Raw genomic sequence first — 27,501 nt, 5'->3', positions numbered from 1 at the left:
CCAGGAACTACTGGAGTTTATACTTTCATTTCATAAATAACATTTTAAACAATAACAATAATTTATTCCATGTTTATGTCTTACATATGTTTTGTTATGCAATTAATCGAAACTAACTGCTTTTTGTAATTGAAACATAATCAATTACAAATTTAATGACAGAACTTGACTTAATGTTGTCTTTTGATTGTTGATTCTATGTTGCATTGTGTTTTTGTGTCTGATATGATGTAAAGCACTTTGAAATGCCTCGCTGCTGAAATGTGCTCTACAAATAAAATTTGATTACTTGATTGATTGATTGATTGATTGATTGATTGATTGATTGATTGATTGATTGATTGATTGATTGATTGATTGATTGATTGATTGATTGATTGATTGATTTTTTTAGTTGTAATATTTCAATTTTGAGCACATTTTTAATTACTTAACAGAGGAAAACCTGAAAAGAGTCTCAATGAAATACAAGATTTAGGGATGGAAGAAAAGCAGCTGGCAAAATGCATGTGTGAAATTACCAAAATACAGTCACACCTCAAAAGATTTGAAGATCTGTAATTTATATTTAGTTACTTAGCACAAGTGAAACTCATGCATTATAGCTCATCATTACATGCAAATTGATATATTTGTGTTATTTATAGAGTTATAGAGAATGAAAACCTAGAATTCGGTTTCTCAGAAAATATTTTTCAATATCACAAACAATAAAAATTAAATGTTCGGTTTGGACCTACACAGTGGCTGATAACAGAAATGAAAAACTTCCTGGCTGTATGAGAATGAAAAATCACATCAAACTGAATGTTTAGATAATCCATCAGCTTCCCCACCTGGTTAGGACCAAACATCAGCCAATACAAAATGGCTGCACATCCCCTGTTAAAGAGGACCTCACAGGTCACTGGAACGGATCAATAATTTAGGACCCAACTGAAGCCGTACACTTCCAACCACTAAAAGCTTGTACAGTTTTCTGACCTGAAGCCATCAAACAGATCATTTTGCAGAAGCTGGCACATTCTCTTCTGACTGTACCTGGTTCATGATGGACGTCTTCCTGCCCAGTCGAGTTCCTGGGAAGCGGATGGTGCTCTTCTTGCTGCCGTCGTCTGACTCAGACTTAACTACCTTCTCGCTGTCTCCTTTCTCCTTCTCCTGCTCTTTCTGACGCCACTTCTTCTTGCGATTGCGTCGCTCTTTGGCGCTTTTTGAGCTCAGCTTGGAGACCTCTGAGGAGCTGCGGGACAAGTGACCCCCTTCTACATCCTCTAACGCAGCCTCTGACACGGTCCCTGCCGATGTGGCCATCGCTGCAGCCTGACGCCGAAAAAATGTAATAAAATAGCCTCATAACGAGCACAAAATGTGCAAATCAGATGTTTACATCTCAAAGGAAAGACGACGCTTACCTGCGTCTCCTCCTGTTGCTTTTTGAGCTGTTCCAGCATAGCTTTGAATTCAGCCTCTTTTTGCTCAGCCTCCTCCATTGTGGCCTGATTCTGCTCCTCATAAGCCATGGCCACCACAGCCAAGATCAGATTGACCAGGTAGAAGGAGCCCACAAAGATGACCAGCACGAAGAATACCATGTAGGTCTTCCCTGCAGCTCGCAGAGTCTGAGAAAACAAAAAAATAACATGGAGGTCGATGCATGACTATATGTTATAGACCAACACAAAGTAGTCCAAAGATGTAAAAGCACAACACAAAGGAGTCATTATATTATTTATTTTATTCTTTATTCTATAAGCACTTTTCAGTGTTTCTAGATTAAACACTGAAAAGTGCATTTGAATTGAGTCCCATTGGTTCAATACTTCATAAAACAGACTTATTGGGTGACCTCTGGAAGAAATAGATGGTCAGATCTCACAGAAGAGAAATTTTAAAGAAAAGATTTGTGACAAATCAGGAAAACGTCTCCTCACCAGCATGTAGAGATTTTCCCAGAAGTCCTGAGTCATGAGACGAAAGAGGGTGAGAAAAGCCCACCCAAAGCTGTCAAAACTGGTGTAACCATAGTTTGGGTTTCTTCCAGCTTTCATGCACGTGAAACCCTCTGGACATCGTCTGAAAGAAAGTCACACAAATATATCTAAAAGAAACTGTTCAAATAAAACTAATTATTGTTTTTAGCATGTGGCTAATATGTACCTCCACATATTTGTGCAATTTTACAGATAAAACTGCAATATATGATTAATTGTTCAAAATTATATATAACTTACTCAAGTTTTAGATTACTTTTGCAATAAAAGAACTATTAAACTAACTCCATGAACAGAGACAGAAAATATCCATCATGAACTCACATTAAATCACAACTCACCCTGAGTCTGAACTGTTTCCACACAGCAGAGCATCCAGAGCACCGGGCAGGAAGTAGAAATTTGCTGCAGAAAAGCAAAGCAGGACGGTGACTTTCATTGATCGCTGCCTAAAGGATAAATTAGTCAGTGTATATGTTTACATTTTGTAAAAGCAAAATAAAAAAAAATACTGAATTTCATTACTAGGAATCTCAGAAATGTCTCATTTGTTTGCTGTTCAAAATTAAAAATTTGTAAAACTCAAATTTAGAAAGTTCTCTGTTGGTTTTTCATACAATTCAAAATATTAATGACAAAGTTTCCAATGAATTAATATTTCTGCAGTTGTTAGGCTGATATGAAACCTGTAATAAACACATGATTAGAAAACCAAAGTTAAATGGAAATTTACACACATTTTTCACACTAGACTTGAAGACTGCAGTTAAACCGAGTGTCAGAGGTCATACTTACAATCGTTATAGATGTATTTGTTCCAGTCGAAACCTCGGCTGCCGTTCTCCAGGTATTGCTCGGTCATGTTGATTGGCCAGAAGACGCATTTGTTACGGAGGTTCCCCATGAACAGCTGCAAGCCGATCAGTGCAAAGACGCTGAGACAGAAGACAGTCAGGATCATCACATCCGACAGCTTCTTCACAGACTGGATCAGAGCGCCCACGATGGTCTTCAGGCCTGTTCACACACAAACAACACACACACACACACGCCCACACACACACGCAGATGTGCACAAACGCACAAACATGGAAACGGGCCGCCTCACACATTTACACCATTGCACAGAATCACACACAAACAGAAAGGAAGGAGGAGAGTAAGAGAAAGAAACAACTGTTTTCTTTTTCTGGGATCAGAAAAATTATCCCAAACACATAAAAACTGTCATGAATAGATAAACTAACATTTGGAATAAGTATAACTCAACTTCATTGAAAATTTGTGGATGATGCTTAAAAGTAGTCTGAGCCAGGGAAAGCTACAAGTTTAAATGAACACCAAATTAAACTCTGTAGAATCGGCTGAAAAGAGGGGTCAAAGTTCACAATAATTTATAACTTAACTGAATGCTAAGAAGTGTTACGGCATTCATGCTGATGATGAATGTTCATACACCTCTGAGTGACAGTGTGGCCTCATCAAACTGAGGCTTCTGCGGCGTTGCCACTAGCCTGTTCAACAGTGATTAGAACTCATCACTGAAGTGTCACTTCAGATAAGAAACTGCAGTAAAAAAGGTAATGAAGGATAAGTAGGGTGAAATTAATAAGCTCCTTCAACAGAAATGTCTGCCGGAGCTGGAACACCAGCGGTATCTCGGTGTTCTGAGTTAAAATGAATTAAGCTGTTTCTTCTACATACAACTAACATAAAGAGCATCTGAACGACAGCTAAATTAAGGATGCAATAAAAAAAAAACTGCAATTTTTCTTTGTTTGTTTTTGGTGAGTGTTTAATATCATGTTTCTGATTTTTCTTCTTGTGCCAACAAAGAAATTAGCAAATATTTTAACATGACTCTAATTATCATTTCTGCCCAATTATTGTCAAGTCTGGGCTGAGTTTCGAAGTTTAAAAATGTTATATTTCATAGCAGAACTGTTTTAAGATTTTATGGCATATATAGAATATTGCATTGGAATACTTTCAAGAAGATATTTGAAAACTATCACAGCAAATACTGAAGTCTTGTGGGATTTTTCCATCAGAGAAATATGCACACATGTTAACAGATCTCAAGAAATAAAAAGAGAAATGACAACTTAAGGAAAATTTAAACAGAAGAGGAACAATTTTAACTTCATCGATGGAAAAATCCCAAACCAACTTAAGGAAGCATTCCACACATCATATTAAACACAGTATATATGTAGTTAAAAGTGCAAATAATGCACAGATGCAGGTTTACGCAGGGAAGCAAGAAATGAAGAAGACGACGAAAAGACATGCACAAAGATTTAGCTTTTAGTAGCTCTAGAGTCTGGGTTTAGGGTCAATGAGAGGAGGCATGCAGGTCATTTAAACGCCAAGGCTGAGGGAAATGGCCACATCAGTAGAAATAGTATTTAGCAAAATGATTGAATTATTTTAAATGAAAGAAGACTAACTTTTATCCCACCTTTTATTCTCATTCTTAATGCTCTTTGCACAATATTTAGGATGCTAAAGATGGGATATCCAATGTTTAATGACACATTTTTTGCACCATTTTTCCCCTTATATATTAAATTACATCAAAATTATATTATTTATTATTATTTACAGAGGTTATTTTTGTCAGATTTAATTGTTTAAGAGGATCTTGTATGTGTCAAAAAACAGAGAAGAAATCTGCATTGAGAACTTCATCCTGAAATATTCAGATTTAACTGAAGTAACACCTTGGTGGGCGGATGCTGTTTCAATATTTTCACAAGCAGTTTACAATGGTAAGTCAAAGGTTTTGCTCTAAGTCTGTTTCTTCTTTATTCCCAATGCCTTAACGGCTGGTTCTGTAATTGAATTATTGCCAACATCTGGTGAGACAAAAGCTCTGACTGTAAGAAACAATACAAATCTAAACCATGTGGAGGATTTGCATAATACTGTTTCTTTGACACATTTATATGATGTGATTATTTGTAAAATAATCTATAACTCAGTATGGACTTAATGAAAATTTAATTAAAAAAATAAACCATTGACCCCCGAATTAGATTTGAACAGCAAGTTTCAGAGGTTCATGCAGCACAGGCTTGGCAGTCTCACAGGATTAAATTGTTTACATGACAACAAAAGGCGTTATCGTTGGAGTTTGGAGACAAACCAAAACTGTGCAAGTGGCAGATGTTAGATTTTCCCCTCTCGCATATTTGTCACCTAAAATTCCACTTATTAAAAAAAATAACTTATTGAACATGAAAATACAAAAAAAACTTTAATGGGAAATAATTCCAGAGTTTTGTTCACTTCTAGAATCCCTTCCGCTTCAGAGCAATCCAAACATTTTAAGAGAGATGCAAGTTTTTTACAGTCATGGGGAAAAGAAAATAAGTCCCTTTTTCATTTCTGAGGGTTGACATAATTTTCATAGCGTTGGAGTTTTTGGAGTTGGCTTATTTCCTCACAAAAACCTCTATTTGGGCAAAAAAAAAAAAAAAGTGTTTTGTGTGGTTTTACACATTTTAATTTGGAATTTTGAACCTCATGTAAACCAGATCATATCAGTTCAAACCTGGTAATTGACAGAGTGCACTCTTTTCACTATGACTGTACATTTGACCTCAGAGTAATCCTACTAAACATGTAAGCCCACAAGACTGCCCGCAGACTGCTCAGCCAATCAAAAATATGAAGCATTTTTGATTGGTTGACATAAAAAGAAAAACATCTAATTTTAGGATCAGCCTTAGTGTTTAAATGGGAGTCTCACCTGGAATGACAGAAATAGTTTTCAATGCTCGGAGAACCCTGAACGTTCTCAGCGCCGAGACATTCCCAAGGTCCACAAACTCTGTTATATATCTGCAACAAGGTAGGATGACACACAGAACAGAACCCTATGATACACAACACACACGATAACAACACACACGAATGATTGTGCAAGAACACGACACCAGCACCACCACCGAAGACCGGGAGGGGACACCACGGTGGGACAGAGGCTGAACACCTCTCTGCCCAGTGAGAGGAGGACGAAGGAGGAAGAGGAGGAGGGAGGGAGTGAAACACAACCACGACTAACATGAAGCCCCGTGGATCGCCCTCCCGCAAGACAAACACCTGCCTTACCTGGAATAACTGAAATAGTTTTCAAAGCCCTCAGAACCCTGAACGTACGCAGAGCTGACACATTGCCTAGGTTTACAAACTCTGTTATATACCTGCAAGGTGGATCAGATACAATCACTCAGGAGTTATCCAGGTTAGAGGAAGAGGAAAAAAAGTTGCAAAATACTTTAGCAGGCCTAGCTAACGTGATGGGACTGAATGCCCTGGAAAGAAATAATTTAATTTAATGTAATTTAATTCATAATGTCATCTAATCAATCAAAACCAGAACAATAGTTGGTTTGTGTGAAGTGGCATTTTGAAAAGTACTTATGAGTAGTCAGGGTTTTTTTCTTGAAGTGGAAAACGTATTTCATGTTAGGAAAACAGGAAGGAAATTTGATAATAGCTTCTCAGAGCAGAGTATCAGGCCGATAAAATGACTGATCTACAGAGATTATATAAATTTTATTTTTAGAGAGAGCAAGGTGTGATTATGCAAGAACTTAAAAACAGCATTAATGTTTACATCGCTGCTATCTGCTACCTGCATACTGTAGATACAATACTGACTCTCTCCACTACTCCACACAAGGCCCCAATTTGAAGAAAATCAAGAACAGATACAAAACCAAATTATTTTAAAGTTTTTAGTCCATTGAACCATAACTACAAGTGGAGAAAACATGGAGAAGTGGCCAGCCTGCTAAAATGACTCCAACAGTACATCAACACCTGATGCAGGTGCAGAACCTGGAGGATCACCTGAAGCAATGCAGACTTTACATCCCTCAGTTAGTCACTGTTTATGATTCAACAATAAGAAAGAAAAAACAGGCTGATTTCCAAGGCCAAACCAACGCCGACCAAAAACAGAAGACACACATTTACCAAAAAAACATTTTGATGATCCTCAAAACTTGAACTGACAAGACAAAAATCAAACTCTTTGGATCAATCACACACTAACAAGGCATTTCAGAAAAAGAACAACCTGCTAGGTGGTAAAACATCTTATCAGGTTCAGAGGGCAATTACTTTTCCATGCAGTGCCAGGGTGGTTTGAATAATCTTGTTCGTTTAAACAAATCATAATTTAAAAACTTAATTTGGTGTTTATTTATGTCTGAATATGTGTGAAAAAAACCCCAGATTAAATCTATGTAGGCTCCAACATTTTTATCCATTGTATGTTTAAGATCCACAATGACTGGCAGAAGTGCTCATCACCCCTTTGTTAAATGTTTCAACCACTAATGTTAAAGCAGCACATAATCGTAGACCAAGGATCACAGCAGACAGCTGCTGCAGTGACAGAATATGAAAACACCTAAGGGGTATTAATACTTTTGCAAGACACTGTGTATTTTAAGTCAAGGTATGTAGGTACTGTTAATAATACACCTTCTCTCTAAGTCATCTTGATATGCCTTTGGCATTATAGTGCGACTTCAGAAGAGCAATTATCCACTAATGCTGCAAAAAACACAACAGGATCCTGGGATACACAGCTGCTGCTCATGTTTGAAGCTACACTTTAAATATGCAAGTACTAGAGTACAAGAAACATTTTTACTGCTGTTTTTAGTAGATCTGCTGCAATTTTATCACTAAGGCGGATTACAGATAATTTACAGGTTGCTTTTATGTGCTTGTTTGTGCAACTAATGAGTTTTCTTATTATCTTAAATCTTTAAATCCTTTTAATACACAACTGCACCTCTTTTTATGTAAATAGGACAACTATTATATAAACATATACTTACGCCATTGAAATGACCATGAAGTCCAGCCAGTTCCATGGATCTCTGAGAAACGTGAAGCCGTCGATGGCAAAACCTCGGGCAACGATTTTTGTGAGCGACTCGAATGTGTAGATACCCGTGAAGGTATACCTATGAAAGAAAGTCCAGTGGAGAGTGAGGAGCAGTGACAGGATTCAAATGCAAGTAATTTGGGGAAAAGTATACTTACTCTACTTGTTTGGACCATTCTGGTGGGTCACTAAATGTCATGAATATACAGTTGGTCAAAATGGTACACATGATGATCATGCTGAATAATGTGGAAACACAAATGTTAAGGAAAACCTTGAACAGTGCACACATAAAACAGAAAGATGTGTTAAATATTTTTAAAAGGTAGGAAGAAGACAGTAATGTGATTCAGAAAAGTATTTAGAAAAATAGTTAACCTATACATTTTAAAGTAAAGACAACACAATTTAAGTTCTTCCTGAAAGGAAATGTGAATGAACAAACAGAAATAACAAATGTAGGTCACAGCAAAATATGAATAGATGTTTCATTATTAAGAGTGGAAAGAAAAGGAGCCACATCCTCTAATTAAGGAATGCATTGTAAGTAATCATTTTACACAAATAAACCTTTAATATATTGGATTTGTTGAGCATTATGCAGTTGAATATGTGAGAATCAATCCAACTAATCTCCTCTGGAGCTTTAAGAAGCTCAGTTATCTAATGAACACAGATCTACACAGAAGTGGATCAGTAAATGCGCACTTCTGTTCAAAAGGCAGGAATCGCTGAGAAATATTTCTGTTTGTCATGGAAAATGACGTGAAATCTTGTCACGGTTACAAATTCAGAGGCTAATGGAAATTATACAGTTCCATTAGTTCATTAAACTTTGAAACTTATTTACAAAACATATTTTCTCAGAAACTACAACCCAGAAAATCAACATTTGAGATGTAGATTCCTCAAGGTAAGCAAGACAGATTATGTTGAATAATCTTAGACTTAAACTTATACTTAAACGAGGCGCATTTGTTGAGGCAAAACCTACAGCATCCCTGAAATGATGACCTAACATAATTATTATTACTAGCTGTATTACTAACTCATAAATCTTTGAAAATTGCATTTGAGTTAGTCACTTAAATTATTTTGAGATGGTGATAAAAGACACCAATGAGGAATGCGCTCAGTTTCGATGACTGATTACAACTTTAATTGATTAATCAGACTACAAAATCTGAAGTTTAGCATTAAATGATGCTCAAGTTGAAGCTCATTCCTCACTCCTGAGCAAAACATTTCATGAAAAACATCTCAAAGTCTCATATTATATTGCTCCTTCATTTTTTTTATATATTTGGTCCGAGCAGACGACATAAATAAAGTGAAAGGATATGAATGTATCAAAATCTTTATAGCTATTCGCCTAAATGGATTAAAAGGGCTTATGATGTACAAGGAGGGTGTGGCACTGAAGCGGAAGATTGTTTTCCCCTTGTTTAGGACTATAAATGTCTGTGGAGAGAAGAGAGAAAGAGAAGAGATGAAAGTTGGTTAAACAGTAGCGACAAATATTTGATACGTGTCCTGAAAAACTTTCTGATGTCTCGCTTTAAATGAGGAAATTATTCATGAGTTAGGAGACTTTTGTCATAGAACTAAGCTTAGTAATATTGCTGCCATGTTATACACCAGACAAAGCATATGAAAATTATTGTATACATATATATATATATATATATATATATATATATATATATACGTGTCTCATTCAAATGATTGTCAAACTAATTTTCAGTCAAACAATGGCATGGTGGTGAAATACCAAAAGCAGTTTTCTGATGGTGATTTCAAAAATGAAAGGAAACAAAGCAACCCAATTTATCATGGCTGTTTGTGAAAATCTAAACCAAAGGAATGTTTTGTCACCCTTTGGGAACTTTGCTTTGCAGACGTTTTAGCTCACTCTTCTTTGAAAAATAGTTTTTATTCAACCACATTGAAGGACTTTGGAGCATGAAAGAGCAGTTTAAGTTCACACTGCTGCATCCTGATTTATTGTGTTTAGACGTTCCTGACCACGGCACCAACATACTTCAGAAACTGTCAGCAGACTTTGAAGCCAAGGTCAAGTTTGCTGAAAAGCAGGTAAGTGAACACAGCATGCCAGTATATCACATCATTAACATGGACAAGGTCTTCCACATTTAGCAATTTATAAATAATTTCAACCTGTATATGTTTTTTTTTTTTTTTTACTGATACTCCAGAGCAACTTATAGTGAGGAAAATACATTCAAAATAAGACCAGGCTTTAACTGGTCCGTCTGAAGAGTCCCCTCCCCTGCATAAGGTCACAAACTGGTTTCTGGAAGAGACCAGGATTTGTGATTCTATCAATTACAGCGAGTCGTCCAGGTCCTGAAGCAGCTAAGCAGACCATCACACTACCCCCGCCATCATGGTCTGTCAGTACTATTATCTTTTTTCGAATAAAGGCTAGATTAGTATCTGATGTTGTCAAATGCATTCTCACTGTTATGTTTTTAGTTAAAACAGCATTTTATTAATAGTCTGTGGGAACATCGAGATGTTTTGGGGAACTTGATATAAGACATTTTCTTTTTCCTCTTGATAAATAAAATCATCAATTGAGAAGAGCTAATATTTACTCAGGTTTTCACTGTTGCACAAAAGAATAAACTGAGAAAATCTGCATATAAATACATTTTCACAACACTGTAGAGGCAGCAGAGAAGTAACACTTTGCCTTACTGACATCACTTCCTCTGTGAGAGGTTGTCAAAGAGCTCCCTTCGGTCCCAGCAGGACCTTCACTGTGACAGAAGCAGTGAGCTCTCCTAAAGCTCTCTGATTCCATATGCAGAGCTCCCTGACTTCTCTGTGGCCGAATGGCTCTCTTCATGTCGGGTTTAAAGCTCTTACTGGAAAGGGAACAGCAAATGCTGCCATCGATCAGGGAAGATCTGCTGACTCGGAGCTCGCTCGCAGTAACCACTCCCTGTCCATAAACAGCACTGGGCCGAGTGCGGCTGGGCAAGGGGTGAGGCAGCAGCCTCTGTTTGTTTCTGTGTACTCATGTGTGGGTTCTGCAGAGGCCTGTGCCAAAGTCTTAGACAAAAGGCACATGAGGTCAGCGTTATGGACATGAGCATCATTTACAAACAGACTGCTGAGGTGTTGCACGTTGTCTCCAGGCATCCCAGCTCAGAGCTGCTCTCACTGGCCAGTGTTTTTAAATGTTCAGAGGAGGACGTGTCGGTGAACCATGGATATTTAGATGAGGAGGTTCTTCTTTGTTTAAAATAACTCAAAACATAACAATTATGTACTTGTGATAAGAAGGAGGAGGACAGTTACCTCAAAACCTAATGATTATATAACTGAAGTTAAGATGGGCATTTTTCAATCAGATCTCTTTCATTGTGAGACAATTAACAGGATAAAGCCGACATGACTATGGTCATTTACTTATGCCTTGGAAATATAAATGAAGTTTTTTCACATTGTGTCATGTTTAAACAACAAACTTCAACCATAAAATGCCATTAAAAAAAGTTGAAAACATGACATGACATGCTTTTTAATGTTTTACAAATAAAACATGTGCATTTATTTAGCACCCTCCTGCCCCCCCTCTTTTTTTTATTCCGGCTTTCAGTTGAATCTCTACACAAAACCAAATTTCTTGGTTTTAATTGCTAGCAGGAGTTTTTGTTTAAGGACCTGTTTAGAAGAATACAGTGGGAATCTGTGCGAATCTTTCCTTGCATCCCCATGTGTGGTTTCAAAAGATAGCGTTTTGATCCCACATGACCCATCCTAAACTGCAGTGTACAACAAATACAGCACTGGAAGTTATGCAGTTTTTAAAATTTTCTCCACTGCACAACAACATGACACTAAGTGTTGGTCTGTCACATAAGCTCTCAATAAAAAGCATTGAAATTTGTACTTGTAGCGTGAGAAAACAACAACAAAGCTCCTGACCTTCTGGTGGAAAATATCATACTAAAGGTAACCACAAGCACAGAAAGTGTAGGGCCAACACTGTAAAGACGGAAAGAAGAAACAGAGAGGTTGTGTTTCATCATGTGTTTTTGTCATCTGGAGTCAATGTCACATGAACAGGAAACCAAGGGACCTGAAGTCGTCTTTTCTCTCAGAGGTCAAAGGAAGTGTTTTGCTGACCAGGTCAATACGATACGAGGAAGAATGGAGTAATGAGTAGCTGCTCATTAGGAGTTAACATGTGCAAAGCATCACTAACTGTGATTTGATTTACTTAATTGTTGCTCTACCTGTAGATACGGCTTCATTTAAGCAGGTTATTGTGTTCTTGCAACCAAATCCTTACTTACAAAGATCAGCACATATCTGCCTTTTGTGAAGAACATTTCATCCCTTTATTCCCATTTTGATGAGTGCTTAAAAGAAACTACCCTCTGTGTCATGTCACTTTTATATTCCACAGGAACAGGAAGTTGTGCATCACAAACATAAGAATCACAGAGAATCTTTTTTTTTTTTAAAGTACAAAGAAAAACATATGCATTTATTTAATAGGAATATTTAGGATTGCCTGCATAGTAATGACAATGGAAAGTTGTTTCCCAACTGAATTAATGTATCCTAATTATAGGGTGAAATAGTTTAAATTTTTTTAATTGAAAGGTGCTTCATAGCATTAATTTTGAATTTGATACACATCTGTAAAGGAGTATCGATAATTGTGGAAAGCATTAAATGGGCCATTAGCTATCTTATAAGAGGGCCAGGATTACATAGCATCGAAATAATCATGAAGGAATCACAGATGAAAACGTAGCCATAATGAGCAGTGATTGGATTAATCTAGATGTCTAGATGCTAATCTAATCCCGGAGAAGGTCTGAGTGTCACGGCATAAATATACTATTGATTCCTGAAATAATGCTCTGATCAGATAATCACTTAGGGTGGATAAATAGAGTTTTCACATTGTATTTTTTTTTTCAGGCAAAAAAAAAAAATTTAAGCTTTTCAAGTGATGGATTTTGCCTTTTAAATTCACCTTATAGGTTGCATTAAGTTACAATAGATACACATTCCTTTCAGACTGATTTCTGTTGGAAACACAACATACAAACTATCTTAAGTCAGAGTTTTTAATATCAGAAATAGTCAAAGTACAATTTGCAAGTATGAAGCATTTCTTAACAGACTATTTGGGAAACTTTTCGTTCAACTTTCATTGTGACTAGTAGTTAGTAACGCTAATTTTTCAACTTGCAACTTGAACACAGAATAAACGTTTCATAATAAATAGACACAAAACCCACTGGACCAGGTCCCAGTCTATAATTCGTCATATTATATGCAGAACAATTACAATAACATGCACAAGCAAGAACTAGAAGGGGCATCGGGCTGGCAGAGACAGGACATCAGCGAAGAGAACCGAATAGAGAGAGATTCAGGGGGTGAGTGATGCAGAGCAGAAAACCAAAGAGCTGCAGAGAAGAGAAAGCCACACCTGGGATAAATGGGCAGATGTAGAGAGAAGGAGGAGGAGGAGGAGGAGAAAGTATGCAGCAGAGAAACTAAGGAAGGGGGGGTGAGAAAGACAGAGAAAAACAAAGATTTAAGCTGGGAAACAACAGGGAGGAAGTCATGGAAAGGGAATGGACTACTTCTTAAAGCAAAGAGCAGTTTTAGCATTCTGAGTCAAAAACCAGAACGCACACCTGAGTTCTTCTTCTTTGGTTTATGTTTCTCTGTGATTTATTAATCAAATATTTGTGAGCACATCTACTTAAAAAAATGTCCTTTGGTTAAATTAAACGTAATTTAACTGAATTTAACCTTAAAACTCCCTCCAATTTGCATTTTAACCTACATTTTTTGTTTTAAATAACAAATCAAATTCATACCGAGGCCTGATGAGGGCACATTTTGCATCTGGTAGGGACAGAAATTAAAGAATCCCTAATAAATTCTTTCAAAGTTAATTTTTGAGTTATCTTCTTTTTACTTTTTTCTTTTCCAATGTTCATATGTTTTTATATCTTATCTTGTAAAGCATGTTGTGGTTTTTAATCATCTGACTAACCACACAGGGCATCATTTCATCAGAAAGCTACACAAGCACTTACAAAAGGAAAGAAGTAATAATTTGTGACCCAAACAAGTTTTCTATCGCTTGTATCTCCAGTGAATTTGGACTGGGTTCCCCCTGTTTTGTTAAAGTAAAGGACTATTTCACCAGAGGAATCTGGATTGCTTTTGTTCATCTCTAACTCAAAATGCAAAGAAAATTGGTCAGACCTCGAATTAGATTATTCAGGGTTCTTGAAAACATAGTTGATATTCACAGGACCTTTATTTTATTTGTAAAAGCAAAACAATACTATGTTTGATGCTTTTTCAATATCAAGATAAATTTGTAATTGATATACATTTGTCACAAAATAGTAAAAATGACTTAGAATCAATTGTGAAACTTTTATTTTAAAAAATATGGGTGTCAGGTACACATTTCCCAGGTTAAGACTCATTCAAGAACCAGCATTGCTGATAACGATAATATAAAACACTGCAGATTGTTTTGTAAAATTTTCAGAACTAACCAAAGCAGCTGCAGGTAATGTCACAATAACAACTGGAGGACTGGAAACTAATGAATTAATAAGCTACGAATAAACACAAAGCCTGCAAAAAAAGAAACAACTACAAAAATAATGATCAAGAAAATAAAATCCTGGCTTTCTCCAACTTTCGTTTTTCCTCCAGCCTGTATCGCAGTGACAGCACTCAACCACCCCGCTCCTCCCGCCCCCATCCACTTTTTCACTCAGCCGAGTACAGGAGGATGCTGTGTCATCAGAGACTGAGGACTCAGACGGAGCACTAAAGCCCGGCCCTCGGTCTAATTTACTACGCCCCGATAGAAAGAACGCCAGAGACGAGGCAGCAGAGAGAAGAGGAGATGGGAAAAGGCATAATAATGAACGGTGGTGGACTCCAAGAGAGAGCAGGAGGGACATAATGTAATGCTGTGTGCAGCGAATCCCAGTCGCTGCTGCCGTGAGCTCACCTTGCGCGCCCTCTAGCAGCTGCTGCCGAGCACAAACCCGTGCAGGACTTACTGCTCTGCTGCACACTGCTGATACAACCATCACAGCAGCAGTGAAAAACTAGGCTTTGGGGGGTAAAGAAAGTGGGGTTTGGTATTGCTGCGCAGACAGGCAGCGTCCGTCTGCACACAGGGACACACGTGTGCATGTCCTCCATCCATCACGTCCTGCTCTCCCTTCCTTTAACATTGCCTCGTCACATCAGACATTCGGAGAGCCCAGGCAGTATTCTCCCCATCACAGGGGAAAACAAGAACTGCAACTCTGCATTTCTCTTCCTCACCGCTGCCTCCTCTTCCTCTCTTTTATACATGAGTGCTGTGATCAGGTTTCCTGCAGCAACACCAACACACAAACACACACACGCCGACTCATTGACATACAGAGCAATGTGGAGCGAGCGTCGGTCAAGTAGAGGAGACAGACAGCCTCGAAAGGTGAGGGCAGAGACAGCGGGGAGCAGTGGACCTTAACTTGTTACATACTCAGAAAGACTTCCTCACAGAGGGAATAAAGGTCAAATATCTGTGGATTAGACATAATGCTGCTTCAAATTATAAAAATATGGTGGGCATCTATACGATAAAGACCCTGAATGCACAGAAAAGCTACAGATGTCTTAAAACAGGCCCAACTGCAAGTATAAGCAGTAATGGTTAAGCTGTGCACAAACGCCTTAAAACAGATGGTTGTCATGGAGACTTTATATGGCACACACTCTTTGGAGATATTTTTCTTTAACTCCCTTTCAGTCCTCTTCCTTGTGCATGGTGGTGAGCTAAACCTGGATCTCCGTCCAGCCTTGGTCGTCCTCTGAAAACATTTTAATGACCAATCGGACTGCAGAAATTTATTGAAGCTGTTTCTTGACTTGTGAAGACAGAGACATTTAAGGCATGTCTGATCCTCTTTCCTATTTTGAAGAGCAACTTAGAGTTTTCCACTGTTGCATTGTCTTAGAGTGAGTGCACTTCAAGATTTATAAACGTTGCAAACTTATTAATTAAATGTCAACAGTGCTTTACATGAGATGGTAAATAGAAAGAAATTAATAAAATCTGTTCAGAAGTGGTCTTTGACCTAAATGTCCTGCTCTTCGTCTTTGCAAGCAACATTTTTACCTTTTAAGGACACTGATCAAATTGTTAATGAGATTTAACTGTTAAAAAAAGGAGGGGAGAAATTATGTTTGACAATTATTTGTGCAAAAGACACAATCTATCACATACTTCATTATAGTAGGTTCTGCTGAATTACGCTAGCAAAATGTGCGATTACAATATTACTGAAGAATAAATAATAAAGGCAAGTTCAGTTACAATTAACCCTCATCTCGTTCTTTGCACACAACTAAACATTCCCATCACTCCATGAGTTTTAGGATCCTGGTAACCAAAATTTTAACCAGGTGTGGGTGAGAGTCCACACAGCCTTCCACTTACAAATATATTAAAACTGGCCTATTGACCTGAAATACATGTCATATGTTGGTAGGCAGTTACTTCAAAATAACAAAGAAATCAAAACAATAGCTATGTTTAATAGCTATGTTTTGCGTAATAAATTGGAAGAAAACAGCGAATAAGCACTGAACACATAAAAAAGTAATTATTTGCAATGGCATAGATGACTAAACGTAAGGAACCTCCTTTATTAGTGTTCTGTGAAAAAGGTTTCCCATTTCCAAGGTATTTCAAAAGAAGCGTCTCATGATAGTTAAAAGCAAAGCGCTCATTTTTGGGCTGGATACAAGTCTGTTTCTAAACTTCTGAATGCTCCAGAGACCATATTCTAATATTCACCATAAACCTGCATTAACCAAATGATCCTCACAAGATGTCGGACTAAGTAGTCAAAAGAAGAGTAAAGAGCCAAGGACCATTCAGCAAGAGCTTCAGACAGACCTGGAGTTAACAGGTACAGTTGACAACAATAAGTAATGTACAACCACACTTGGCTTCATCTAATCTCACTCTGCAAGACTCCTCTGCTTAAGAAAAACTATGTTGAAGGAAGCTTGTTTCAGATCTATGCAGAACATTTGGAGAATCAGTGAATCCTTGGAGTGCAGTCTGATACATAAGACCGAAACTGAAAATCTGAACGTCATTGCCTCTGTCATGTCTGAAGAACTAGCATGCAAATAACGTCCTAAGCAAGGCGCTGTTTCGTAGTTGGGAGGTGTTTTTCAGAGTTTGATACAGGTGGAATGCACGAAGAAATGTACCAGGGGATTGTTGTTAAATACCTGAAGATGAAATAAAGATATTCCAGCAAGAAAACTCCACCAAGCACGTTACCAAGGAAACTCCAAACTGTTTATGGGGTAGAAACAAATGCCACTAGTGCGACCTTGTTATTCACTGGACTTGGATAGAACTGAATACATATTTCTTATGGCATTTAACTTTTTTGCACGTAATGTGATGTTTTTTGATTTCTGAATTTATGTGGATTACTTAGATTACTACTAACATCTGCTGCCAGTTTTATGTTAATGACCTCGTTACAAAATATGTTTATTGAGTTAAATTGGATGTTGTTTGGATGCATGACCCTGGTAAGATAAAACTTAACAAATATTACATCCAATCAGTCTTTTATGATTGGGACATTACACATTGAAATTGTGCAATTTGACATATTGTGGATGGTGTTTTTCATATAAATAAAATTACCTGACAACAACTACAAGAGAGATTAAGTCTTGGACTTGTGATAGGAACATTAAATCTATAAATCTATAAAAATGCATTCATGGTTGGCTGAAGTCAAGTATTTTTGTTAGTACAGAAACACAGAGACTGTATGAAGCAGTGTTTTCCATAACACTGTTGTTTTAGTGCTTATTTTAATGCACCAGTTTCTCACCACGCTTAACAGTTTGCAAACAAACAGCATCACAACAAAGAGATGGTGTTCCTAGATCAGCAAAGTAACTTGCAGAGCAGAGAAATGAAAGCTAAGGAAGAATGCGCAGAGCATCAGGAAAAGTTTGGAGGGATATTAAAGGCCATAATGTAACCCTTCCTGTGGTAACCACCGACCTGGGACTGTGGATCAATAGATCACAAGAGGCACATGCCATTGATGGTTCCATCTACCTTGGGAAGGAGTGGTGCACTGTGAGATGGCCAGTCAGCAAGACTGACTTCTATAGAGCCCACAGATTGTCTTATACATTATCACTGCCCAAACACAGGAGACAGGAGAGTCCACACAGCTGCATGCCCCTGCACTTTTCTCTCCACTTCCTGTCCTGCCCTCCATCTTCTACTCTAACTTCTCTCACTTGCTCCCACTGGTGCAGAGCTGCAGGAAGGACAGAGCTCAGACACGTCTCTGATAAATAGAAGATAACGAATTTGGCAATGAGCCGAAGGGGTTTGAGACAACTTTTCCACATCAGGCTAATTCAAAACCTGATTGTCATTCTGCTTTTGTTTATGCCCCTTGTGAAAAATCTCACGTTGTTCAGAAATAGCACTGATACTGCAGTACCAGAATCAAAATCTGCAGAAAATGACAGCGCAGCTGTACGTATATATGCGAACGTGAAAAGAAATTAGGCCAGATTAGAAATGGAGTGTAACTGTAGCAAAGGTTTCCCTTGGATGCACTAATTTCAGCACTTTTACCTCTCCTGAGAAGTCGACAAAGCACTTACCATCTCAAAGTGTCTTATCCTGACAAAAACTGTTAATCATTAGAACTGATTTTATAGAAGGTCAAAGGCAAACCTGTCCTTCCCTTCTGCAGTTTCATTGTCTTTCCCAGACATTAACAGGAGCAGTGAATCAACACAACTGGACAAAACCTAACTGCAGGTTTGCAAAGCAAAAGAAACCTGCAGTTGCAGGAAAAATGTCTCAACTTGCCCATCTATTAAAGAAAAGTTATATTTGTAAAGAAGAAGCATTGTATAATCTTGGTGAGCAAAATGCAGAGAATGAGCACCGCTTCCTATGACGACGGAGAATGTGTGGTGGAGTTAAAAGTATGTTTTACCTCAAAGATTTATTCTATCTTTATATTTTGCTATTTTAGCACCTCGCCAGACAAAGTTAATCTTAACAAACACATAAAAATGGTAAAGTGTTCATTTAATAGGGGACAATCTGAGGAAATAGAGGAACAGGTGAGAAACAAGTCCGTTAATATCCTTCAGAAAGGGTGTGGAGTCTATACGTCCATAATGGTTTAAAACCCATGTTAAGAGCCATTATTCCCAAAACAGTAGACGCTTCCCAGGACTGACTGGGCCAGACAAAATTACTCTAGGAGAGCATCAACAACTCATTCAGGAGGTCACAAAACAATCCAGAATATGATCCAAAGCACAGCAGACCTCAGTTCCTGTAGTTAAAATATGTTTTCCTGATAAAACAACAGGAAACAGACTGAGCAAAAAGGACATCAACGGTACAGTTCAACGTGAAAACCACTGCTGACCAAAACAAAAACAAAAAAAAAACAGCAGCTGGACAACATGTTCATTATCTGAGAGCCCACAGCAGAAATACATTAATGATGTTTGCTTATTTCTTTATATATCACAATCATGCTTGCTGCAAAAAAATTAACATTATTTCATATTGCAGGTTTCCTAATAATGTGCAGCCGTGTTTCAAAAGAACATCATAGAGACAGTGGAACATGGTGGTGGTAGTGTGGTGATCTGGGAATGCTGTGCCAAATCAGAGCTGCCTGATTATTTGCTGCAATTGATGTTACCATGAATTATGATCTTTTTCAGAAAAATGTCAAACAAAATGTCAATACATAAATTTATGACATTCAGTCAGCGGTGTCTTCAGTCCAGTGCCCCAAGTGCAACATTTTTAAATCAAATGCGTGAATTATCTCATCATGCACTCAACTTCTACAAAGTCTTGCGTCTGATTAATTAAATTTCCATAACTTTTAGGTTATGAAAACCTAAAAGTTACAGGACACCAACCCTTGAGGAGTTGACTTTGATATCTGTGCCTTAAGCCCAAGCAGACTCAGGCTGTACAGCAGGACGATGATCCAATGCACCACAGCTTGTCCAGGCTTAATGGCAAATGGTAACTGGCCTGAATTTCCGCAGCGGTTTATCAAGTCTGAGGACTCCAAAACACTTTGCGCTATAATCAGTCATTCACACGCCGATGGTGGTAAGCTACACTGAAGCCACAGCTGTGGCTCAAAACTAAAAAAATGTAGGCCTAGTCAAAGTTCATACTTAAATCTGATTTTAAAAGTTTGGATTTAAAATCGGATTAGGGTTAGCCAGTGATTGCTTTTAGATTTATGGGCCAGGCTGTTTTGAATAGTTTGTCTCCATACAGAAATAAACTGGTTGTTTGAAAAATGCTTTTGGTATTTATTCAGATGACATTGGTCTCAGATTAAAATGTGTTTGATGAGCTGAAACATTAACACACAATAAAAAATTAAAAAAAGCAAGTGAAGCATGACATCCGTACAGCTGTCGATTTTACCTGAAATACTTTGAAATATTTTCTATAAAGTTGCAGAGAACATTTATCCAATAATTATTTGGCAGCATGATAGTGAAAGGTTCTGGAGAATAACATAAGTATAAAGGCAAAATAAGTCTAGTACTACGTGTGTATTAGCTTACTTTCTGGTTCAAATAGTATGGATCCAAGTCTTCCAGGGGCGTTGCCACCATTCCCTTAGGAATGTCGCCATAGATGAAGGGGAGGCTCTTGCCTGCCTCCAGGTCGCTGTTGGGCTTCAGCTCATTGTCGTCAGATGTGTCGCGGTGACTACTGTCCGATCTGGGCTTGGGAGGCTTCTTGTTTTTCTCTTCCTGAATGCGCTTCTCGATGTTAGCCAGAGACTCCGGGGTGAACTTCTTGAAGCTGTCAGGTCCTGGGGGTGCAAGAAGGGGTGCGGCCATGTTTTCATCCTGCAGCTATTTCCCTTTTATTTGTTTTCCATCCCCGACAACCAGCTCTGGGAAGAGGGAGACAAGGTGATTAGAAGGAAGAAGAGGGGGGAAAAAACAATAAAATAAAGGCACAGAACTTGATTCTTTTAAAACTAAAAGATTGAAATAGAGATCTGATCTGCCAGATCAGAATCTACCCATTTTTTCATGATCATTTCTGATTAGATAGAAGAATTAGAAAAAATACTGGAAATTCGTTTTTTTATTTAGTATGTTCATAAAATGCATCAAAACTAAAAACTCTCAACAATTTTCAGTATGTACCTTTGATGAAAAAGTTATTTTATGTGACTTCAAATATATATGAAGGATAGAAGCAAATGCTTTAATACATAAATGGGAATAATTTTGTAATTCCTTTATTTTATTTATTTTTTTTTTTATTTGAAACTGCAATCAGAGTTAGCTGACGACTACAGAAAACCAGAAATGCCTGTTCAGTGAATTTCTAGCTGTAAGCATTAAAAGTGGGTCAGAAACATCATGCCTTCATGCACACAAGAGGATTATTGCAGAACAATTAAAGTTCTGACAATAATTTGTCAATAAATATTTTTATCAGTTGTAACAAAAAAATACATCAACTTAATTTGTAAGCACATTATTGTCCATTTATTACAGCCTCTACTTTGCTATTCTGCAGATTATTTCGAATGATGCAATAGGAAAAACAAGGATTTTGTGCAGCTTTAGTCCATCCCTGTTCTTGGAAGATGTTTCAAGTAGTAGAAAAGGGGAATGCGCTGGGTGAGCAGGCAAACAACCTATAAAAATGACCTTTTTTCTTTTTGAATGACCCTAATCAAGATCCTGATCCAGATCTGTTAATACTATTAAATAACAGAGCTAAAAACCACGCCATACACAATAACCTGTAAATTGTTAAACAGTGACGCAGAAGAAGAATAAAAAATAACTTACAGGAAGTGTTTCATATACCTATATAAATCTGACCTATTGCTAAAGCAGCCAAACCGTAACTATGGAAACAGAATATCAGCTTTTATTTATATAGCAATGTTTGAGATTAGGGAACAGGATTATTCTAAAACACTGAAAACATTTTAATACAGTAAAGCATTAAAGAAAAAGAAATTGAATATGAAAAGAAAACAAACGTGACTAAAACAGCATTTTAACTCTTGTGGTACCATCAAACCTGAATTTCACTCACCAGTCAGTTTGGGTTCTTGTGCTGCTTAATTGACTAAGCAGATTATAAGCACAAAATTTATTTAAAAATAAAAAATAAAAAAAAACACCAACAAAGTCGGGTTGAAAACAAATTTTAAAAAGAATATAGAGGAACTCCACAAGCCGGGAAGCACCTAACAATCCCGTTTCATCAAAGACAAAAGGGAGAAGAAGTCCAGTTAAGGGAGCCAGTCGGTGAAGCCTCTAAGAAGAATCTTTCCCGAAAGTTTACATGACGAGATCCCTCCAGGCGATCCCAAACAGGACACAAGAACTTGACCAGCATTGCATGTTGTGTGTTTTTTAAAGTTTTAAAGACTTTGGCTTACAGCTGCACAGAAACACCTGCAAAACCTGCAGGCATCCCACAAATTTTAAATAATCAATAGGCAGCTGATGCAACTTTTACAGCATTTAGCGCCAGGAAAAAGAATGGAAAAAAAAGAAAAACGCTATTCCAAACCAATATAATTTCAGCAAATTGCACCCTGCGCAGAGTTAAAGAAATGATGACAAACATTTTACAAGCCCATGCCGCCTTTTACTGCTTTTCAAGCAAAAAGAAAAACTGTTTCACTGTCCTGTTCAGCAGCGTGGAAAGGAAAGTGAGGCTGTGTCCTCTGTGGCGACAGAGGAATCCGACTCAGGGTGCCACGCATCCGGAAACAGCTCCCTTTACTCTCCTCTGGGCACTCGGGCAATCATCTGATGGGGTTTGAGCTCACTGGACATAACAGAGATCCAAGCCAGGCGGTCAAATCCCAACAGGACGTCCATCTGAGTCAAACGAGTTCCTCTTGAACTTCAATTTCCTTCTCCTGCGGTGTATTAATGCTGCCTGTTCTGTGACAGATCACATCCACATCAGTAACTACGTAGCAGCATGGCAAGTTTGTGTCTCAAGTCCAGAGTCGTCCCAAGATTGTCCGAGGCCCTGAGCAGAATTTCATTTGGAGGCCCCCTTCCAGTTAAACCCACCAACCGCTGCAGCACGACTTTCCTCCTTTTTCATACTCTCCATGCTTATTTATTTACCTAATTTTTTCTACTTCTATTTTTGTGTACTCTGTGTGCAGCATCTGTTTTACTGCAAACTGGGAACGTAATAAAAAATTCAACCTTTATTTAGTCATCTTTTTTTTTTTATTGCCATAGTAGTTCTAAAAAGCTTCCCTGATATCAGAGGGGGGTGTTTTCTGATCCAGCAGCATTTTTAAGATTGTGGGAATCTTGTTATTTTCTAATGAAATAAATACTTAAATTATGTTTTATTGATCAAATTCGTCACTGCCCAGGTTTATATTCAAATGACTGCAGGACTCCTGGCTGTAGATATTTAGATGGAGGATAGAGGAGGTTTAGTTGATATCTGGACTGTAAAAGATATTTTGTGTTCAGGTTGTGAGGATTCTTTGGTGCTTCATTTTTAATTTTTCATTCTGTACAACCTTTTGGTACATCAACATGTAACAACGGAGCACATGACACCTCTAAAGCCAAAGCTGTACGCTGTAAACCTTTGCTCAAATTAGCAGTGATTATAACAGTATAGTAAAGTTCAATTAGCCCCAACTTCCAAAGTTTTAGACTAAACATATTGCATTTTTCATTTTTTACATTTGTTTGAAGATTTCAGTACGGTTCATTTCTCTCTTTGTCTCTCTCTTCTTTTTTTTTTTCTTCTTTTTTTATATGAATCATCTTTAAAATTAAACTGACATATTACAGTTCTGTCTTTGTAGTGTGCATACACATTAAAATATTGGCCTTAACATATTTTTCCATTTTATTAAAATTTTTGAACAGGATATGTGTTTTGTTAAAGTTTTTCAATGAAGAATTTCTGTCTATTTTTTTCTCAATTTTAATTTAGGTATGTTGAGACCTATTTTAAACTCCCAATGTTGTTATGCTATTATCTCACCTGCACATATTATTCACTTCATCATTTTTGCTTCATTCTGAAACTAAAAACTAGATTTGTTGTCAGTGAAAGCTTTGATATGGGCAGTTGCCCAGGGCAGCATTTGATATAGGGGCTACATGTACGAGATAAAACAACAACTTGTTTTCTGTCTGTTTAACAAGTTTTCTATTGCTTGTGTTCATATGCAGTCAGTGGGGAATGAGCGCCCCCTTGTGTTGAGTAGAGGTCAACTGATTACTTCTGAAATTAGACAAGATTACTTGCTCTGTGAAGGAATGCAGAGCAATTTAGCACTTTTGAATTTCTGCATTTTGACTGTTTTCTAATAGACATACATGTCGTTGTCAATCAAATTGTGCCCATGTCTTTAGCAAGACAACTTGAACAATATATTTAAACTACATCCAATGGAGAAAGAGTATAAAATAACACTATTCAAGGTAAAATGATATTTATATAGAATGTGTCGGTGCTGTTTCTATGTGAAACAAAAGTGAGAGTCATTGCAGATTTAATGCTGAGAATAACTTGTCTCAAAACCTTGATGTGTGTGTTGCTTCCTGCCTGGGTGCAGTTTTCATCGACTAGTTGTGTTATTTAATATTTGTATAATTATCAGAAAAGTCCTGAGGCTGGATTTGGGTTAGAGTGCAGGAGGAGGGACTGCTGCAAAGTTTGATTTCACTTCAGTCCAGCCCAACCTAAATCAGAAAGGATATCTACTTCCTTCATATTAAACCATACAATTAATATTTTTTAGGTAGCCTACTAAATGGGATAATGCCAAATTCCTGACAATCATTGTGACAGTCATTGGGATGAATCAGTCTTAGGTTACACAATGTGCTTGCAGAACATCGTGTTGTCATAACAAATTGAGTGGATTTCTTTTAAAAGACAAAGTAGATTGAGAAGAAAGAAAACAAAACTCACTCTCTCCTTTTCCTTTGATAACTTCCTTCAGTTTCAAATGATGACCGGCTGCTTTCTTTCACAATGTCATATCACAACCACAGTGCTATCCCTACCCAGACTGAGAGCTCTCTGTAGCCTGCAGTCCTCACTAAAGTGTTTTATTCCGGGGTGCGTCGTTGTTCTATAGGGCCAAAGCCTGAAATGCTGCAGTGTGCTGCTATAGGTTCTAACTAGTAGGTCAGTGGAATCTACAATCTGGATGCTAACAACTCAAACCTGCAGTAACCTGACAGCACATATGAACTCACTGCAACGCAATATCACAGAAACATGTTTATTTTAAAAGAACATTAATCACAAAAAGGGGAAAGTAAACCGCGCCCTGTCAGGCCGAGTACGACAGTGATACAGAATTGTGATATGCGTTGTTTAAGAGTGGATGAAACAATGCGAATGTTGCGTTTTAATGGGAAGCCTGAATAAAAGGAGAAACAAGGTGCCGCGGTCCCTTCAGAGGACTGCCAAACTATAGACGCACCTTCTACCCCCTCACGCAATACAGTCTCCGGAGAGACTGCAAGCTTAAGGGAGGGGGGGCATAAAACTATTACCGATACAAAATAATGTTAGAAAAACATGCAGTTACAGTTCTCGTGCAAGCGTCGCATTGTTCCTGTAGACAACCGGGTGTCTGTTTCCCACTCAGAGAAGTTTACACTTCCACATCATGTTTCTCATTCTGACAGTGAAATGTCATCCCATCCAGCTGCAGGCCAACTCCCCAACATAAAAAAATAAACGAAAGCCTCGCTACCAAACGCGCCGCATCATATCTTCCCGTTGAAAAGAAAAGAAAAAAATACACACACACACACACACACACACACACACATTTCCCACTTCTGGCTGAAGCAATCGCATGCACATTTGTTCATGTACAGGCAAAGAGCCCCTCCACGGCCGCTACAGGGGGAAAGATGCTGAGAGAGAGACCCGCTCTGCGGCACTGGGATGCAGTCAGTCGACAAAAAGTACGGCTGAGCTCCATCCCGCGGCCAAACATGCCGGACAAAGACGACAACACATTGTTCACTTACTTTTTCTCGCATTAACAGATATCCTGACAGCTGGCACTGAACTGCAGATGTGGAAAAGAGTCGGGAGTAACTGCGGCTGTCGCCATATTGGTGCTGCTATCTTCCTTCCCAGTGCGTGCCGCTGCCCTGCATAATTGATGACTCTCAGCAAATTGTTAGGGAGTGTCGGTAAATGCCTTCACTCCCAATAACGAGCAAGAGACCGCAGCATCGTAAGCACAAAAAGACGTTCAGCATCTTTCTTTAGTTTTATGCTTTGTGTCAAATACTTTTGTGTTTTTATTACATAAATATTAATTGTATTAGGTTTTTTTTTTTAAAGAAAATGTCAGCTGCATTTGCCTTTATCTGAACTTTGACTGTGACAAAATAAAAGAAAAAATTTGTCATGATTACCGTGTTTAGATACATCAAGGTTATCAATGTTAGCATTGGTTTAAATAAAATCTGCTAAACAAAAATATGCAAAAATGTTTTTGCACGCAGCCATCTACAATAATAATAATAAGTAGTTAAAAATATATATGTATTATTAGTATATTTTATTGTTAGAAGTAGCAATCTAAGTACTATTCATGTTGGACTCCATCTGTGTCTTTTGGATACAAAAATGTTTAAAATATTCAATAAAGATATTATGCATTAGATGTTTATTATTAATTTATTTAATGGATTCCATTATTACATACTAAGGAAATTGTGTGTAAATAAATTACTCCATCAATGCCCCTTTATCAGCAAACATAGAAATATATATAAGAAATCTGAATATGTACTTTCTGAAAGCAACAACCTTTGAGTAGGTATTAAACATACATTACATCAAGATCATTTTCTATATTTTATGAAAATGTTTTTATATGTGATTGGAATCAATCGTCATAGCAGAAATAGAGTATTGAAAACACCAGTCTTTGTAGCAGCAGTTTATCTATTTGTGGGTTTCGTTTATTACCGTTTTGAAAATACGGCTTTGTAACTGTACTGTTGTCAAATCAATTTGAAATAAAAGTGTTTACAGTTTTTCTGAGTAAGGCTAATATGCCTCTGATTCAATAAAGGTCAAATAAAAGAAAAAATAAAAATGCATCATTTTACTATAGCATTATGAAAACAAGGTACATTTTTAACCACTGGACTATGATTACTTAAATACATTTATGAGTGTCTAGTCTATAAAATTAATGTTTAATGTTTATATTAAACATTCTTGTTTATACATTTCAAATATTATGCGCTCTTATTTGCTAAATATTTGAAAATTGTACTTGACATGGTTCTTTGTTGTTTTAAATGCTTATTTATTGATTAATATATTCCTGTTTGATACATTATTCATTAAACAGAAAGTGACTTTATGAGGCCACTATAGCATTGTCCGCTTTTAAAAATGCTTAATATGAAAGTATTAAGAATTTT

The 27,501-nt window shown here is 37.4% G+C and overlaps 1 protein-coding gene across 4 annotated transcripts in view; it reads right to left on the bottom strand.

The window, feature by feature from the left end:
• scn8ab (sodium channel, voltage gated, type VIII, alpha subunit b) overlaps positions 1-26,231 on the bottom strand; it is a 52,816-nt gene extending 26,585 nt beyond the window's left edge. For 2 of the 4 annotated variants that reach the window (XM_044122083.1, XM_044122085.1), the window contains exons 1-11: positions 26,083-26,231; positions 20,617-20,954; positions 9,248-9,366; positions 8,064-8,153; positions 7,856-7,984; positions 6,111-6,202; positions 2,790-3,011; positions 2,336-2,399; positions 1,935-2,076; positions 1,416-1,622; positions 1,042-1,323 (exon numbers count right to left, since the gene is read on the bottom strand). In XM_044122083.1, coding sequence (XP_043978018.1) covers positions 1,042-1,323; positions 1,416-1,622; positions 1,935-2,076; positions 2,336-2,399; positions 2,790-3,011; positions 6,111-6,202; positions 7,856-7,984; positions 8,064-8,153; positions 9,248-9,366; positions 20,617-20,898 — 1,629 coding nt within the window. In that variant the 5' untranslated portion in view covers positions 20,899-20,954; positions 26,083-26,231. Of the gene's footprint in view, positions 1-1,041; positions 1,324-1,415; positions 1,623-1,934; positions 2,077-2,335; positions 2,400-2,789; positions 3,012-5,748; positions 5,841-6,110; positions 6,203-7,855; positions 7,985-8,063; positions 8,154-9,247; positions 9,367-20,616; positions 20,955-26,082 lie in introns of all 4 variants that reach the window. The other 2 variants (XM_044122082.1, XM_044122084.1) reach the window with 1 other exon arrangement.
• Positions 26,232-27,501: the final 1,270 nt, after the last annotated feature.

The sequence above is a fragment of the Gambusia affinis genome, linkage group LG07, assembly GCF_019740435.1.
Source record: "Gambusia affinis linkage group LG07, SWU_Gaff_1.0, whole genome shotgun sequence".
Taxonomy (NCBI): domain Eukaryota; kingdom Metazoa; phylum Chordata; class Actinopteri; order Cyprinodontiformes; family Poeciliidae; genus Gambusia; species Gambusia affinis.
This window is presented reverse-complemented; position numbering and strand designations above follow the sequence as displayed.